Raw genomic sequence first — 13,917 nt, 5'->3', positions numbered from 1 at the left:
CAAGATATTCTAAAACAAGTGAAAGTACAGACAGACGTACGTACCTCTAACTGTATGTAAGGCAAAATTCAATGACTTTTACAGAAACAGGTTATGTCAACTAGGGAGCTCACAAAAGGGAGATTGAGATGGGTGTTGAAGGATAAGGTACATTTTAATAATTTTGAAACAGAAGAAGGGGGCTTTTTAAGATTGGGAAGGAGAAGAAAGACTCACTTAATGAACCACTACCAAGCTAGCAGCACGCTTGGTGATTTACAGATGGATGTGAAATATGTCATCGGATTCTTCCCATGGCTCCCAGAGGCACGGCTTACCTTTCATCCCACAGATGAGAAAACTGAGTGTAGCTCAGCTGACCTGGCTAACATGTAGTGGAGACTGGTTTGATCAGGTCTGTCCCTAACCTGGTGCTTTGGTATACTGTTTCTGCTGTATATGACGCCATACTTATGTGTTTTTTTTTCCCTCCGATCAGGGATTAAATTGCATAATAAATGAGAAAGGGTTTTGTCATCTGTGGATTAGAAAAACATAAGGGATCTAAATGGGAAAATCTCCTTCGTCACCTCTGCCCTGCTCTGTCTGTCTGCTGCGAGCTCACTCAGAGTTAATCACGATCCACTGACTTGTCTCCAGCAGGCAAAGCTTATGCAAACCTTCCACGACTGATTGTAGCTTAGGAAGAATCTGTTTTAAAGTTTTTGGACAATTATGAAATAGCACAGCCCTAAAGCAGCTTCCACACCCATTTGGTTTCCATTCTTGAGTCTTGTTAATGACAGAAACAGAGTAGTCAGTTAAGAGAATAGAATGAGTTTTGGCAATTATTCAAAGGATTCTGCTTGGGTATATTTTTTTCCTCTTTTGAGGATGGTGCCGATTCTTTAATCTCTCGAGCAAAAAATACAGTCTAAAGAGCTGCTTTGATACTAAGACACATTTTATTCTAATCTCAAGCAAAAGTATGTGTACTACCACTTGTTCATTCTAATCCTTAATTTTGTGTCCACTTAAGAATCCTCCTTCCTCCTCCTCGTACAAAGAGGACGGTGGGAGTTCTTTGTTCCCCCTCACTGCGTCCCAGAGTAATAATGAGTCTCCTAACTTGGTAGACTGAATGAGGGAAAATTGTTTTTAATTTATTGTTAAAATTATATAGACTTTGAGTTGAATTTAACATGAAGCAGAGATTATAATTTATGTTGTTTGATTTCTCCCCATTACAAGTTAAAGGGATTTGTTCTTATCCCTAGTGCTCATTTATCTTTGCATTAACTTATGCCAAAGAAGTCAGGTTTCATGAGTATGAAATCTGTAGAAGAATTAAAGGTTGTTGAACTCATTATGCTTATTTGAATTATTCTTTACTTTTACTGAAATGGTCACCCTTCTGAAGGTCAAACTAAATATTATAGATATGTTATTGCATAAGGAATATTATAGGTTAGAATACAGAAAATAATGACACTACCAATTTAACTCAGCTTTTATTGAGGACCTGTAATGTCCTAGATAATGTGTTAGAAGCTGGATTTAGAAAGATGAGAGTAAGATTTAATTCCACCTCTCATGGAGATTAATAGAATAGATGACTTTGTAGAGGTAACTATATCAATGTATTAAGGATTTTTGCTAAATGGGTGGATTATAGCTGTATTTGCTGTAGGGGAGAAATGGGAAACCATGTGAGATAATGAATATGTTGGTTTGTTCCACTTTATATATACGTGTGTGTGTCTTATAACTTCATGTTATATACCCTAAATATATACACAACAAAATTGATTAAAAAATACATATGGAGGTTAGAATTATAGTTGCTACTATCCCAAAATGCCTTTTATAGAAGATATTTTTATTACATGAAACTATGAAGTTGTTTTTTTCTCAATTTTTTTTTAATTAAATCATAACTATGTACATTAATGCCTTTATGGGGTACAATGTGCTGATTTTATATATAATTTGGAATGCTTACATCAAACTGATTGACATAGCCCTCACCCCACTTGCCTAATTATTGTGTTAATACATTTGTACTGTACTGTTACTAGATTTGACACGTACCCTTGCAGTATACACCGTAGGTGAGGTTCCACCAATTACCCTCCTACCACCCATCTACCCTCTTCCATCCCCTCCCCGCCCCTCACCTTCTCTCCTTCTTTCTGGGTTATAATTGTGTTATATCTTTCATATGAAAGTGTAGGTGATTGTATATTGATTTCATAATAGTATTGAGTACATTGGATATTTTTTCCATTCTTGAGATACTTTACTAAGAAGAATATGATCCAGCTCTATCCATGTAAACATAAAAGAGGTAAAGTCTCCTTGTTTTTTAAGGCTGCATGATATTCCATGGTATACATATACTACAGTTAATTAGTCCATTCTTGGGTCGATGGACACTTGGGCTTCTTCCATGACTTGGCTATTATGAATTGGGCTGCAATAAACATTCTGGTGCAAATATCTTTGTTGTAAAATGATTTTTGGTCTTCTGTATATATACCTAGTAGAGGAATTGCAGGATGGAACAGCAGGTCTACTTTTAGTTCCCTAAAGAGTTCTCCAAACTTCTTTGCAAAAGGAACGTATTAGCTACATTCCCACCAGCAGTGCAGAAGTGTTCCCTTTCCTTCACATCCACGCCAACATCTGTAGTTTTGGGATTTTGTGATATGGGCTATTCTTACTGGAGTTAGATGATATCTAAAAGTGGTTTTGATTTGCATTTCTCTTATAATTAAAGATGATGAGCATTTTTTCATGTGTCTGTAGGTCATGAGCCTGTCTTCAGAGAAGCTTCTGTTCAAGTCTCTTGCCCACAATAAAATGGAATCGCTTGTTCTTATTAATTAGTTTGAGTTCTCTGTGGATTCTAGTTATCAAACCTTTGTCAGAAACATAACCTACCCATGCTACCCAAAGCAATATACAAATTTAATGCAATTCCTATTAAAGCACCGCTGTCATACTTTAAAAAGACTTTAAAGATACTTTGTTTTATATGGAATCAGAAAAAACCTTGAATAGCCAAGACATTACTCAGAAATAAAAACAAATCAGGAGGAATCATGCTACCAGACTTCAGGCTATACTATAAATCAATAGTGATCAAAACAGCCTAGTACTGGCACAAAAATAGAGAAGTAGATACATGGAACAGAATAGAGCCAAGAGATGAACCCAGCCACTTACCATCATTTGATCTTTGATAAGCCTATCAAAAACATAAATTGGGGGAAAGATTCCCTATTTAACAAATGGTGCTGGGTGAATTGACTGGCGACTTGTAGAAGACTGAAACTGGACCCACACCTTTCATCATTAACAAAAATTAATTCTTACTGGATAAAAGATTTAAACTTAAGACATGAAACTATAAAGATACTTGGACAGAGTGCAGGGGAAACACTTGAGGAAATTGGCTTGGAAAAATACTTTACGAGGAGGACCCCCCAGGCAATTGAAGCAACACCAAAAATATATTACTAGGATCTGATCAAATTACAAAGCTTCTGCACAGCCAAGGACACAGTAAGTAAAGCTAGCGGACAGCCCTCAGAATGGGAGAGGATATTTGCAGGTTATGTTTTTGTTTTTTAAAACTACTGAACTGTTAGCTGTAATTAGAGGGAATGCTTGTCAAAATAATCTATGTATATATACAAAATTTTTAGCATTTTATATAAAATACTAAAAATTATATATAATGCTAAAAATTTAATATTTAAAATCTAAAAAAATATATTTTTATATTTTATTCATATTTTATATTTATATATTATAAAATTATATATTATTTATATAATATATACAATTATAAATATGTATTTTTATTATATTGTATATTCTAATCTTTTATATTATAAATATAATATAAAATGTTATATTTAAAATCTAAAATATATATATAATGCTAAAAATTTTGTAAAAATAAAGATTTTGATTTCAGAAAAAAACCTATCATTAGCAGTTCTGTTCCCCCGTGCCCTGTTATGATGCATTCAATTCCTTGCAGAAAATCTATACAGTTGATTTTGAGTTTAGAAGCAAAATAAGTTTGTTTTGTGGATTCCTAGAGATCTTTAACAATTCCATAGTCCTGTAAACTGTGGCTTGCTGGATGATTTATTGAAGGCTCATTGGTTTTCCCTACATCTTAGGGATGCTATCTGGGCAGTGCAATGTGATTATATTTGGCTGCTTTTCTTTATCAGAGTAGAGGTGTCTGGAAGTGTGACTTTTCTTACAAGTAGAAATCAAAGAATAGCAGAAGGGTAGAGATCAGTTGATTTTTTTCCCCCTTACTTAATTATAACTTTCTCAACATTTTAATTGGAACCTGGAAGTTATAGGACACATATGCATATACACCCAATTTGCATGTAACTCTTTTATCCCAGCTGGATGATTCCCTCCTTAGGAACAGAACCATGCTGGGTCCCTTTTAGACCCTGGCTCATTTCAGCACCTCGTATAAAATGCATATTGCATATTTGTTGTCATAGTTACATAGGTATTATTCCTTTTTAGGGCCTGTAACTGCCTTTTGTTTACCTACTTTCCTTCCAGTTCAGCCTCCTCCCGTTGGTGGTAGAACACTAAAATCTTCACCCTGCCCCTGGCCACGTGCTCAGCCAGGAAAGGAGCTCTCCCCAGCAGGATAAAGCGTGACTATTCCACTCACATTTCCAGGGGTCCTCTTAGACATGGGTTTGTGAAGTAATTCTAGCCAAGAAAACATTGAGGGAAATTTGATAAGTTTTTGGAAAAAATTATTCCTTGAGAGTTATGGAGAGAGAAGCATCTCTTTCTGCTTCAGGATATTGTCTGTCTCTTGATACTTTAAGCGATCTTGGAGGATCGTGAAGGGAACCCGACATAGGAGGCATTCCAGCATACTTCCATACGGTCCCTCTGTCTCTTCAACTATTCTGGCCCAGGAAGATTCCAGGATCTGGTTCTGATAAAACAAGTGCAGTTCATAATTACACTTCATGGACTAGTTGGTCACCTGTGCAGATCTCTGCTGTTTCTAGTCCTGGAAAACTGTAAACATGGAGTTGCAGTAAGGGCATCATCCTTGAGGGCAGCATTGCCAGTTACAGACGCAGACTCGTGTTGAAGAACTCCGACCTGAGCAGCCACCAGAGATGCATGACTTTGGGGGTGGTTGCTCACTCCCAAGGCTGTTCCATTACACTGGGGTCTTTAATTTTACTGTTAACATTTTGGGCCAATAAGTCCTTATTATAGGGCTGCTCTGTGCATTTTAGGATGCTTAGCAGCAGTCCTGGCCTCTACTTACTAGATGTCAGTATCACTCTCAAGTTGTGACAATAAGAAATGTCTCCAGAATTAGCTCCATGTCCCATGGGAGGCCACATTGTCCCCTATTGGAGAACCATTGTGTTAGAGACAGAGGATTATTTTTTATGGGTCCATTTTACCCTAAGACTGGGGAAGAAGAGACAAGAGTTCTGTCATTGACTTAACCACATTATATTATAGTGAAAAAAATAGAATGAATTAGTAGGTTGTTTGAATCAGTCCTTTCAACCATAGAAAGAGTCTTTTGAGTTATGTTTTGAGCTCAAATATAGTCACTGCTTAAATTCTTTACCTTTAAAAACATCAGTAGAATAAAAAAGTGAGAATTACATCATTTTTAATCTTACCCCCAAAGGTTGAATAACCACCAGTTTAACAAATAGCCTCTAATAAAAAGATGTGAACCTGACTTCTTAGGGAGGATGAGTTTGCCACTGTTAATAGACTCATGCAGCAGTTCACACTCCATTTGAACTTGAGAAAAGCTGACCTGTAAGGCCAGTTCAGAACTTTATATGCATGGGGCCCACTTTATTTTTTAAAAGGAAATGTTAAGATATTATGAGTCAGGGGTATAATAAATGCTATTGTCAAAATGACAAAACTCCCCATGCCTGTGATTTAAACGTGTGTGTCCATTTCACCTACAAGGCAGAGTCTTTTCTATTTGTGTGGTTGGGACGTTGCAACATGCTAGGTCCATAGGGGATGTCCTATACATGGCAGATAATAAATATTTGAGTGGATGTTGCCAATTTATTGAATTTCTGCAAAAAGGCTTCAAGTAAAGATTTAAAATAAAAGCAAACATATAAAGTATCTTAAAACGGTAAAAACTGTGTAGTTTGCAAAAATGAAGTCATGTAGTGATTTGAGATGGTTGTTTTCCTCCTCTCCTCTACCCACTGCTACCTTTCCAGCTACTGAGTCTGTTAATTCTGCCTTTAGAATCACTCTTAGACTTCTCCATATCTCTGCATCTTTTCTGCTTCTTCAGGAGTCCAAGCCACTATCTTTTTTTGCCTAAGCTCATTTCCACATTATACTTTCCCTCCTCCTATCCATTTCCCCCAGAAAGCAGCCAAAATGTACTTTTTAAAAAGTGAACATTTTGAAACATGTTTAAGTCACTTCTAAGGCTTAGAGCTCCACAGCATGCTTCTCTTGTCCTTGGGATGTCATCTAAAATCTTAATCTCTACAAGAATAGAAGCAGGTTTGTTTTCTTCCCCCAATATGTGCACCTTACTCAGTGTTTGCCTAGCACATAGTTTTCAGCAGCTATGCCGGTGAACAAAGTTGAATTTACCTCAAAGGTGGGACTTTACCAGGCCAACAACATAAATGCATATTCTGTCTTCTGCATGTGGACTAGTTAAACCTGGGATAAGCATTTCATGTTGGAAGTAAGTGGTAATGATTTGCTCCTAATTCCCAGAAAATGCCATCGTAGAGAGGGTAGAACTAGAGATGAGAACTGGCTACTGGTCAGTACCTGTGCTGACCCAGGCCAGGGCTGATTTTGTCTTTGCCTTGCAGATAGAAAAACGAACAGTGTTAAGTGGTTACATAGATTTTCCATCTGTTCAGAACTAGCGGAGAAACACAAGGGTTTTTTTGTTTGTTTGTTTGTTTTTAAAGTCTTACCTAGTTATTTATTGCTTTGGAGTTTATTCAGATTATTACACATCTTGTCTTATAGCTTAGTAGCTTTTTGGCCAATAGGACTTTAGTATGCAGTGTACTAATATAAACTCTTGGATTGGCTTAACTATCTCTGATGTCACAATTTCCCTATGAGGAAGTCATAATTTTCTTGAAATACACTGCACTAATAACAACTCTTGTTATTTTGTTTCATTGTAAGAAAGATAAACTACCAAAAATAAAAATGCTGGAAGGAACAGGATGTCTTTGATCCATGCAGATCTTTTCCATGTATGTACCGTAGTCATCTGCTGCTAGCACTTGGAGCTGGCACCTTTACTTTCATTTACAACTGATGTTTTGTTTTTCATGTTTGTCAGTTAATAGGCAAATGGAGGGATGAACCTACTTAGAATCACTCCGTCAACTCACAGTTGTGTTTCATCTCAACTATTAAGGCTTAGCATCTTTCTACTGCTTAGCCTTCCTGACTCAAAAGGAAAAGCCATTTGGACCGCTCACCTGAATATAACATTTCAGGTGGGAAATCGGATTATATCAGAATTAGGAGAGAGTGGAGTGTTCGGGAATCATTCTCCTCTGGAAAGGGTGTCCGGTGCGCTGGTACTTCCTGAAGGATGGAATCAGAATGCATGTAATCCTTTGACCAATTTCAGCAGGCCTGAACATGCAGACTCGTGGCTGGCACTCATTGAACGGGGAGGCTGTACCTTTACACATAAGATCAACGTAGCAGCAGAGAAGGGAGCGAATGGGGTGATCATCTATAATTATCCAGGGACAGGCAACAAGGTCTTTCCCATGTCTCACCAGGGGACAGAAAATATAGTCGCTGTGATGATAGGCAACCTGAAAGGCATGGAACTTTTGCACTTGATTCAGAAAGGAGTCTTCGTGACGATCATCATTGAAGTGGGGAGAATGCACATGCCCTGGCTCAGCCATTATGTCGTGTCTCTATTCACCTTCCTGGCGGCCACCATTGCCTACCTGTTCCTGTACTGTGCCTGGAGACCTAGAGTGCCCAATTCTTCCACCAGGAGGCGAAGACAGACAAAGGCAGATGTGAAGAAAGCCATTGGTCAGCTTCAACTGCGAGTGCTCACAGAAGGAGACAAGGAACTAGATCCAGATGAAGACAATTGTGTTGTTTGCTTTGACATATACAAGCCCCAAGATGTAGTACGTATTTTAACTTGCAAACATTTTTTCCATAAGGCATGCATTGATCCCTGGCTTTTAGCCCATAGGACATGCCCCATGTGCAAGTATGACATTCTGAAAACTTAAGCAATCCAGAGAATCTCCTGCAGATGTAACCAGATCTTCCTAAATTTTAAGATTACGTGAATTCTCTCATTGCATTTCACATAAAGAGAAAATTTCACCTTCCCTATTCAAGTACTAAAGAGGGTGAAATTCGTGTGTTTTAAAAATAAAACTCTGTATCACACCCAGCTATTTGAACTTGTCTTTCTAGTCAGTTTTAATTATTAGTCATTTTTGCCTTTATCCAAATAAGGACATTAGTATGTGTTAAAAACAATTTTGTCTTCAAATTATGATTATGACATTGCCACGGAAAGTTAATCCTAATTTTTATACTTTGTTTCCATGTTTTGATTTTGGTATCTAATAATTTGTATCTCTGATTTCCATGGTTGATTAATTTCATTAGAACCCAGGAAATATGGTTTGCAAAGCTATTGTTTGGATGGGTAATGGATTCTACGTAATATTTTAGATGATAGTACTTTGGGTTATATAACTAAAAGTGTTCTAAATTATTATAAGTCTTATTTAGGACAGCCTTGCAAACATTCACCTCTGTTTTCCAGAGCTCTTTAAATCCTAGTATAATACATCAGGCTATGGTAGCAGATTTCCATTCTGGAATTATCTCTAGTAAATGCTTCTCTTTTCTTCTCCAGACAGAAATGAGTGTTTCTTTGGGACATTGTGATAACAGACCAGAGCTGGGAAATTTGGGGCAATTGCCTTTCCTTATTGTATCTTTTGCCTTATTTTTTACATCTTTCTCTTTTCTAGAGAAGAATAAACACCTATGTAACATTGAAAGGCAGAAAGATTTGTGTTTTGTTGTACTGAAGAAACTCTCTTTCTGGATGATATGTTAAACCTTTGATGTCCAACTCAGAGGGCATTTTCTGAGCCTGTCCACTGTGTACTACACTTTTCTTGAAAAAACAAAGGTGGGGGATTATGTGCGAACAAAATCAGATTAATGATTTTAGGGAAAGCAAATTATCCAGTGTGCACTGAAGGTTTCACATCAGTATTATTTTCTTTTTATGCCACTTTTTGTTGGACCCACAGGGTCCCTTGCTTCTTCCTCCTCTTCTAGCAAATTAGAATGTTGAAAATTCACATTTCATAAGAAGTACCAGCACCCCTAGTCCTGGTGAGACCCGACCAAAAATGTCTCCTAGCATGCAATATATAGAGGTCGGAGACATTTATGTTCTAGATTGAAATGCTTGGCTTTGATTTCCCAGCGTATGAAAAAACCCACTGAGATACACCCCCCAAAAGTGTGTCCGCAGCCGTAGTAGCTGCCCATGTTTGGTTAGTTCACACGCGTCCTTTAGCTTACAAGTCATGTTGTGCCACAGATACGAGGGTAGCAAAATTATAGGCAGTGCCTGGGGACATCTTTCAGCAGGGACGATGGCTGAGTTTGGCAGAAAGTTTTGTTAAAGGCCTCTGCATATGACCTTTTACTGTTGACGCTGTCATTGGTTAACTTTGGGGACCTTGAACTTTTTCTTTTTAAACTCAGTAGTTACATTTTAAGGAAATGAATTTTGCTAAACTAATGCTCCTATATTTACTATACCCTTTCTACTCTTCCCTCACAATATTATTTGATTAAGAATAGATGTCAGGGTGTGTGTCCCTAAATATTAGTCTTTTCTTTTTTTACTCCTGTCAGACACAGTCCATAGGTCCTGGTCATAGTAAGAGTGAGAAAATGTGAAGTATAAATAGATTGAGTGGAATCCTCTGCTTTTAAAAATAAAAACAACAAAACAAAACCAACCCATTCGTTTTTTGTTTTTAAATTTAGTTACTATTATCATGTCCTTTTTAAATTTTCAGGTTAATATATGGGTACCTGTGATTAGGTTTCATTGTTTGCACTTATTTAGATAAGGTCCAAGTTATAGTGGAGCCCTTCACCCAGGAGGTGCCGTAAACCCCTACATTGTACCCAGCATGTGACACTTACCAAACCTCCTCCCCTCTCTCTCTCCTCCTCCTCCCCACTTGAATTTAGTTGTGTTTATTCCTTGTGTGGGTATGTAGTTGTATCAACCAACTTCTAAGCAAGCTTGAATTAAATAAATATAATATGATGGTTTACATGATATATCAAAAATTAGCATTATGACCAAATGTGATGTAAAAGTAATGTCACTGAGCTTGCCACTTTGACCTCACGTTTGGCTAGTCTTGATTTTTAATTGTCATTCTTTTTTTTTTTTAAAACTTTCCATTTAGTTGGAAGTATTTTATTCACTTGTAAAGAGCAATAATAATCACATGGCATTCTTGCATATGCTTTCAGGTTTTAAAGAGCAAGTACTGTATACATTTTTTAATTGTATTTTTACTTTAGTATGCTGCCTGCTATCATTATGTGTTGCTCAGTTATCGAAGCCATCCTGTAAAAACCTAGAAATCACTCATAACAATATTGGAAACATTTAAGCCAATAGGTTTGCAGTTTGCTCTAAACTTTTCTCTAATTGGCTGCTTTGTTTCATATGTCATAATCACATTACACCACAGTAAGTGCGATCTAGAGTTACAGTAGTGAGACAGGGGTTTATTTTTCAATCTAAAGTTTTTCTCTTTCTCTCTCAAATAAAACATCTGAAACTCAGAATACATCTGTAAGAATTGCTTAAGAAATCATGTTGGAAGACCGTGGATCTTGTTTTCATCTGGAACCTTTTTTTCTCTTCATTATTTTAAATTGATTTTCAACAGATGTGGAAACCACATCTGTTGGGTTGGTTCTTAAGCCACTAGGTGAAGAGAGAGATGAATCTACTCAGGACTGACACTTGGAGAAACAACAGTGCGTCTTCCTTGCTTATCAAATTCAGTTTTCTTTGTCTGTTTAGTCACAATTGTTGCAGAGCAAGTGCTGTTTGGACTGCTTTCATGAACATATCCTTTCACGTTGGGAATCGCATGTTGTCAGAGTTAGGGGAGACTGGAGTATTTGGAAGAAACTCCGCTTTGAAGAGGGTGACAGGAGTTATAGTACCACCAGAGGGAAAAATCCAATATGCATGTAATCCCAATACCAGTTTTAGCCCAGCAAGGAACTCAAACACCTGGCTTGCACTTATTGAACGGGGAGGTTGTACCTTCACGCAGAAAATTAAGGTGGCAACAGAGAAAGGAGCCAGTGGAGTGATCATCTATAACTTTCCAGGAACTGGCAACCAGGTGTTTCCCATGTCTCATCAGGCATTTGAAGGCATCGTCGTGGTTATGATTGGTAACTTAAAAGGCATGGAAATTTTCCAGTTAATTCAGAAGGGAGTTCACATTACAGTCATGGTGGAGGTGGGGAGAAAACACATCATCTGGATGAATCACTATTTTGTGTCTTTTGTGATTGTCACAACTGCTACCTTAGCATATTTCATCTTTTACCATATCCGAAGACTTTGGGTAGCAAGGATTCAGAACAGGAGATGGCGACGAATAACAGCAGATCTCAAGAAAGCATTTGGCCAGCTCCAAGTTAGGGTATTAAAAGAAGGAGATGAGGAAATAAATCCAAATGGAGATAGCTGTGTAGTTTGCTTTGAACCTTATAAGGCTAATGATACAATTCGTATTCTGACTTGTAAACATTTTTTCCACAAGAATTGCATTGACCCCTGGATTTTAGCCCATGGAACGTGCCCCATGTGCAAGTGTGACATTCTTAAAGCTTTAGGGATTCAAGTGGATGTTGAAGACGGAACAGAATCTTTGCAAGTTCTAATGTCCAATGAATTGCCTGAAACCTTATCACCTGTTATGGAGGAGACAAATACTGATCGTCCTCCTGAAAGAAGGTCAAATAAAGTACTGCATGTAGAAGAGAACCTTCCTTCGCAGAATAATGACAATCGGCCTAACTCAGAAGTGGAAGATGTTCATCCTTCACCTTGACGGCACGACCTTTGAGGAAGTGGATTAAACCTGTTTGTCAAATCAGGTCTAAATACTGACAAGCAGTTTGTCTGTTTGAAGTGTGGTTTTTGTGTCCTATTTTGGTTCTTTGGTGATTTTCTATGTTCTTGTGAAGCCTCAAAGACAGAAAAAAGGAAAAAAAGGCCTAGCAGAATTTTTTTTCCTTAATTTTTGACCTTTTCTATATATAACTTTTTGCTAACGTATGTGACTCCTGTGAGTATAAAAAACATGTATTTATTTTTATGTTCATGTGCATGTTAAAATCAAGTGCAAACTTCTTTTTTCCTAAATATTTTCTGTATGTATATATTTTGGTAAGAAAATTGTTAATATATTTGGCTTATTTTGGTAAGAAAATTGTTAATATATTTGCATGTTCATGTATACTACAGGAACTATCAATTAAATTTGAAAACCATGAATTTCTTTTATGTGTTAACAAGAGTAAAACTTACCATCTGACAGTATACTTATAGTATAATATATTAGTTTTGAAGTCATTGTGCTGTGTTTTTTTCATTCTTGGAATGACAATTTTTTTTTGTACCGAATTTTACTCTTACTTTTGATAAACAGTTCTGTTCAAGCAATTAGTAACATTTTATGTGATCTGAATAATGAGAGCAACTGTAAAAATAAAATATTAGCATCCTTTCAGTGAACAGCGAGTATTTCGGTGCCCAGTGTAACTTACCATAATTGTTATGTATTCCTAAACATAAATTGAATGAGAAAGAATTCTTAATGATATTTAGTCATAACATCTTTACTTCTATGTGTTCCTCGTCCCTATTCCACAATTTATTTTTTCCATTTCCATTAAAGAAAAGGTTTAAAATATGCCAAATTATTTTGGAGACAAGTAGAGCAATGTAGAAGTTATTTTTGAAATCCCATCTTGGGATCACATTTGTTTAGTTCACTGTATTCATGTTTGTTTAGTTTACCTAAGGTCTAGTACAGTCCCTGACACTCAAGTGTTTCTGAATAAATGAATGAAAACAATCAACTTCTTTTTCATAATTCAAGTATTTGTTAATATGAAAACTGAGCTGTTTATTCCAATCACACAAAATAAGGGGGGATGCTTAGTTTCATTCTAAATACTTTGAAAAAATGTTAAATTATTATATTATCCAGAATTCATTATTACAATGTAGCATGGATAACTTTAAATGAGTAGCTTTGAATTATCTAAGGCTGACACATGGACTTGAATGTCTCTCAATCCTGGAGAGAGACCTAGCAGAAAGGAATTTTGTGGGTTTCTAACGGCTAGCAATACTGGAATCGAGACACAGGCAGAATGGTCATTACTGGCTGCAACTGCAAACCCAAGGAAGACGAGTTAAAAGGAGGAGAGGCACTCGTCTAAGGCCAGGAAGAATCAGAACACAGTAAACACTGGGCAGATGCCCAGATGGGAACAACGCCTTGCTTGGCAAGCACAGGCCGTTTTATACCCAACCTTTGTCAATCACCAGAGCTATTTTTTAAAAGAACTGCCTAGCACCAGGGCTGCTGGAGAACTTAGCAGGGCCACTCCTTTTGAGTGACATTTTGAATTTACCCTGAGAGAGTAGAGTCATTGCCTGAGGGACCAAGCACCATACTTAAGAGAGAGGACACTAAAGACCCCCTCCCCCACCCCACCCCCAGAGCCATCCCGGAAAGGATCAGCTCC

General features: G+C 37.1%; 3 protein-coding genes across 11 annotated transcripts in view; all 3 read left to right on the top strand.

Moving 5' to 3' along the window:
- The window catches only part of CADPS2 (calcium dependent secretion activator 2), a 504,393-nt gene that overhangs the window by 145,047 nt on the left and 345,429 nt on the right, over positions 1-13,917 (top strand). The gene's annotated exons all lie outside the window — the stretch shown is intronic.
- On the top strand, positions 7,179-8,469 carry RNF148 (ring finger protein 148). Its single transcript, XM_053609281.1, has one exon. It carries the CDS (start codon positions 7,389-7,391, stop codon positions 8,298-8,300), a length of 912 nt encoding a protein of 303 aa, XP_053465256.1. The 5' UTR covers positions 7,179-7,388; the 3' UTR covers positions 8,301-8,469.
- RNF133 (ring finger protein 133) lies at positions 10,838-12,285 on the top strand. Its single transcript, XM_053609280.1, has one exon. The coding sequence runs from the start codon at positions 11,079-11,081 to the stop codon at positions 12,207-12,209; it is 1,131 nt and encodes a 376-aa protein (XP_053465255.1). The 5' UTR covers positions 10,838-11,078; the 3' UTR covers positions 12,210-12,285.

This window comes from Nycticebus coucang, chromosome 11, assembly GCF_027406575.1.
Source record: "Nycticebus coucang isolate mNycCou1 chromosome 11, mNycCou1.pri, whole genome shotgun sequence".
NCBI classification, from domain to species: Eukaryota; Metazoa; Chordata; class Mammalia; order Primates; family Lorisidae; genus Nycticebus; species Nycticebus coucang.
This window is presented reverse-complemented; position numbering and strand designations above follow the sequence as displayed.

Excerpts from the sequence above, each read along its gene's own strand:
- RNF148 (XM_053609281.1), top strand. The coding sequence starts at position 7,389 with ATGAACCTACTTAGAATCACTCCGTCAACTCACAGTTGTGTTTCATCT.
- RNF133 (XM_053609280.1), top strand. The coding sequence starts at position 11,079 with ATGAATCTACTCAGGACTGACACTTGGAGAAACAACAGTGCGTCTTCC.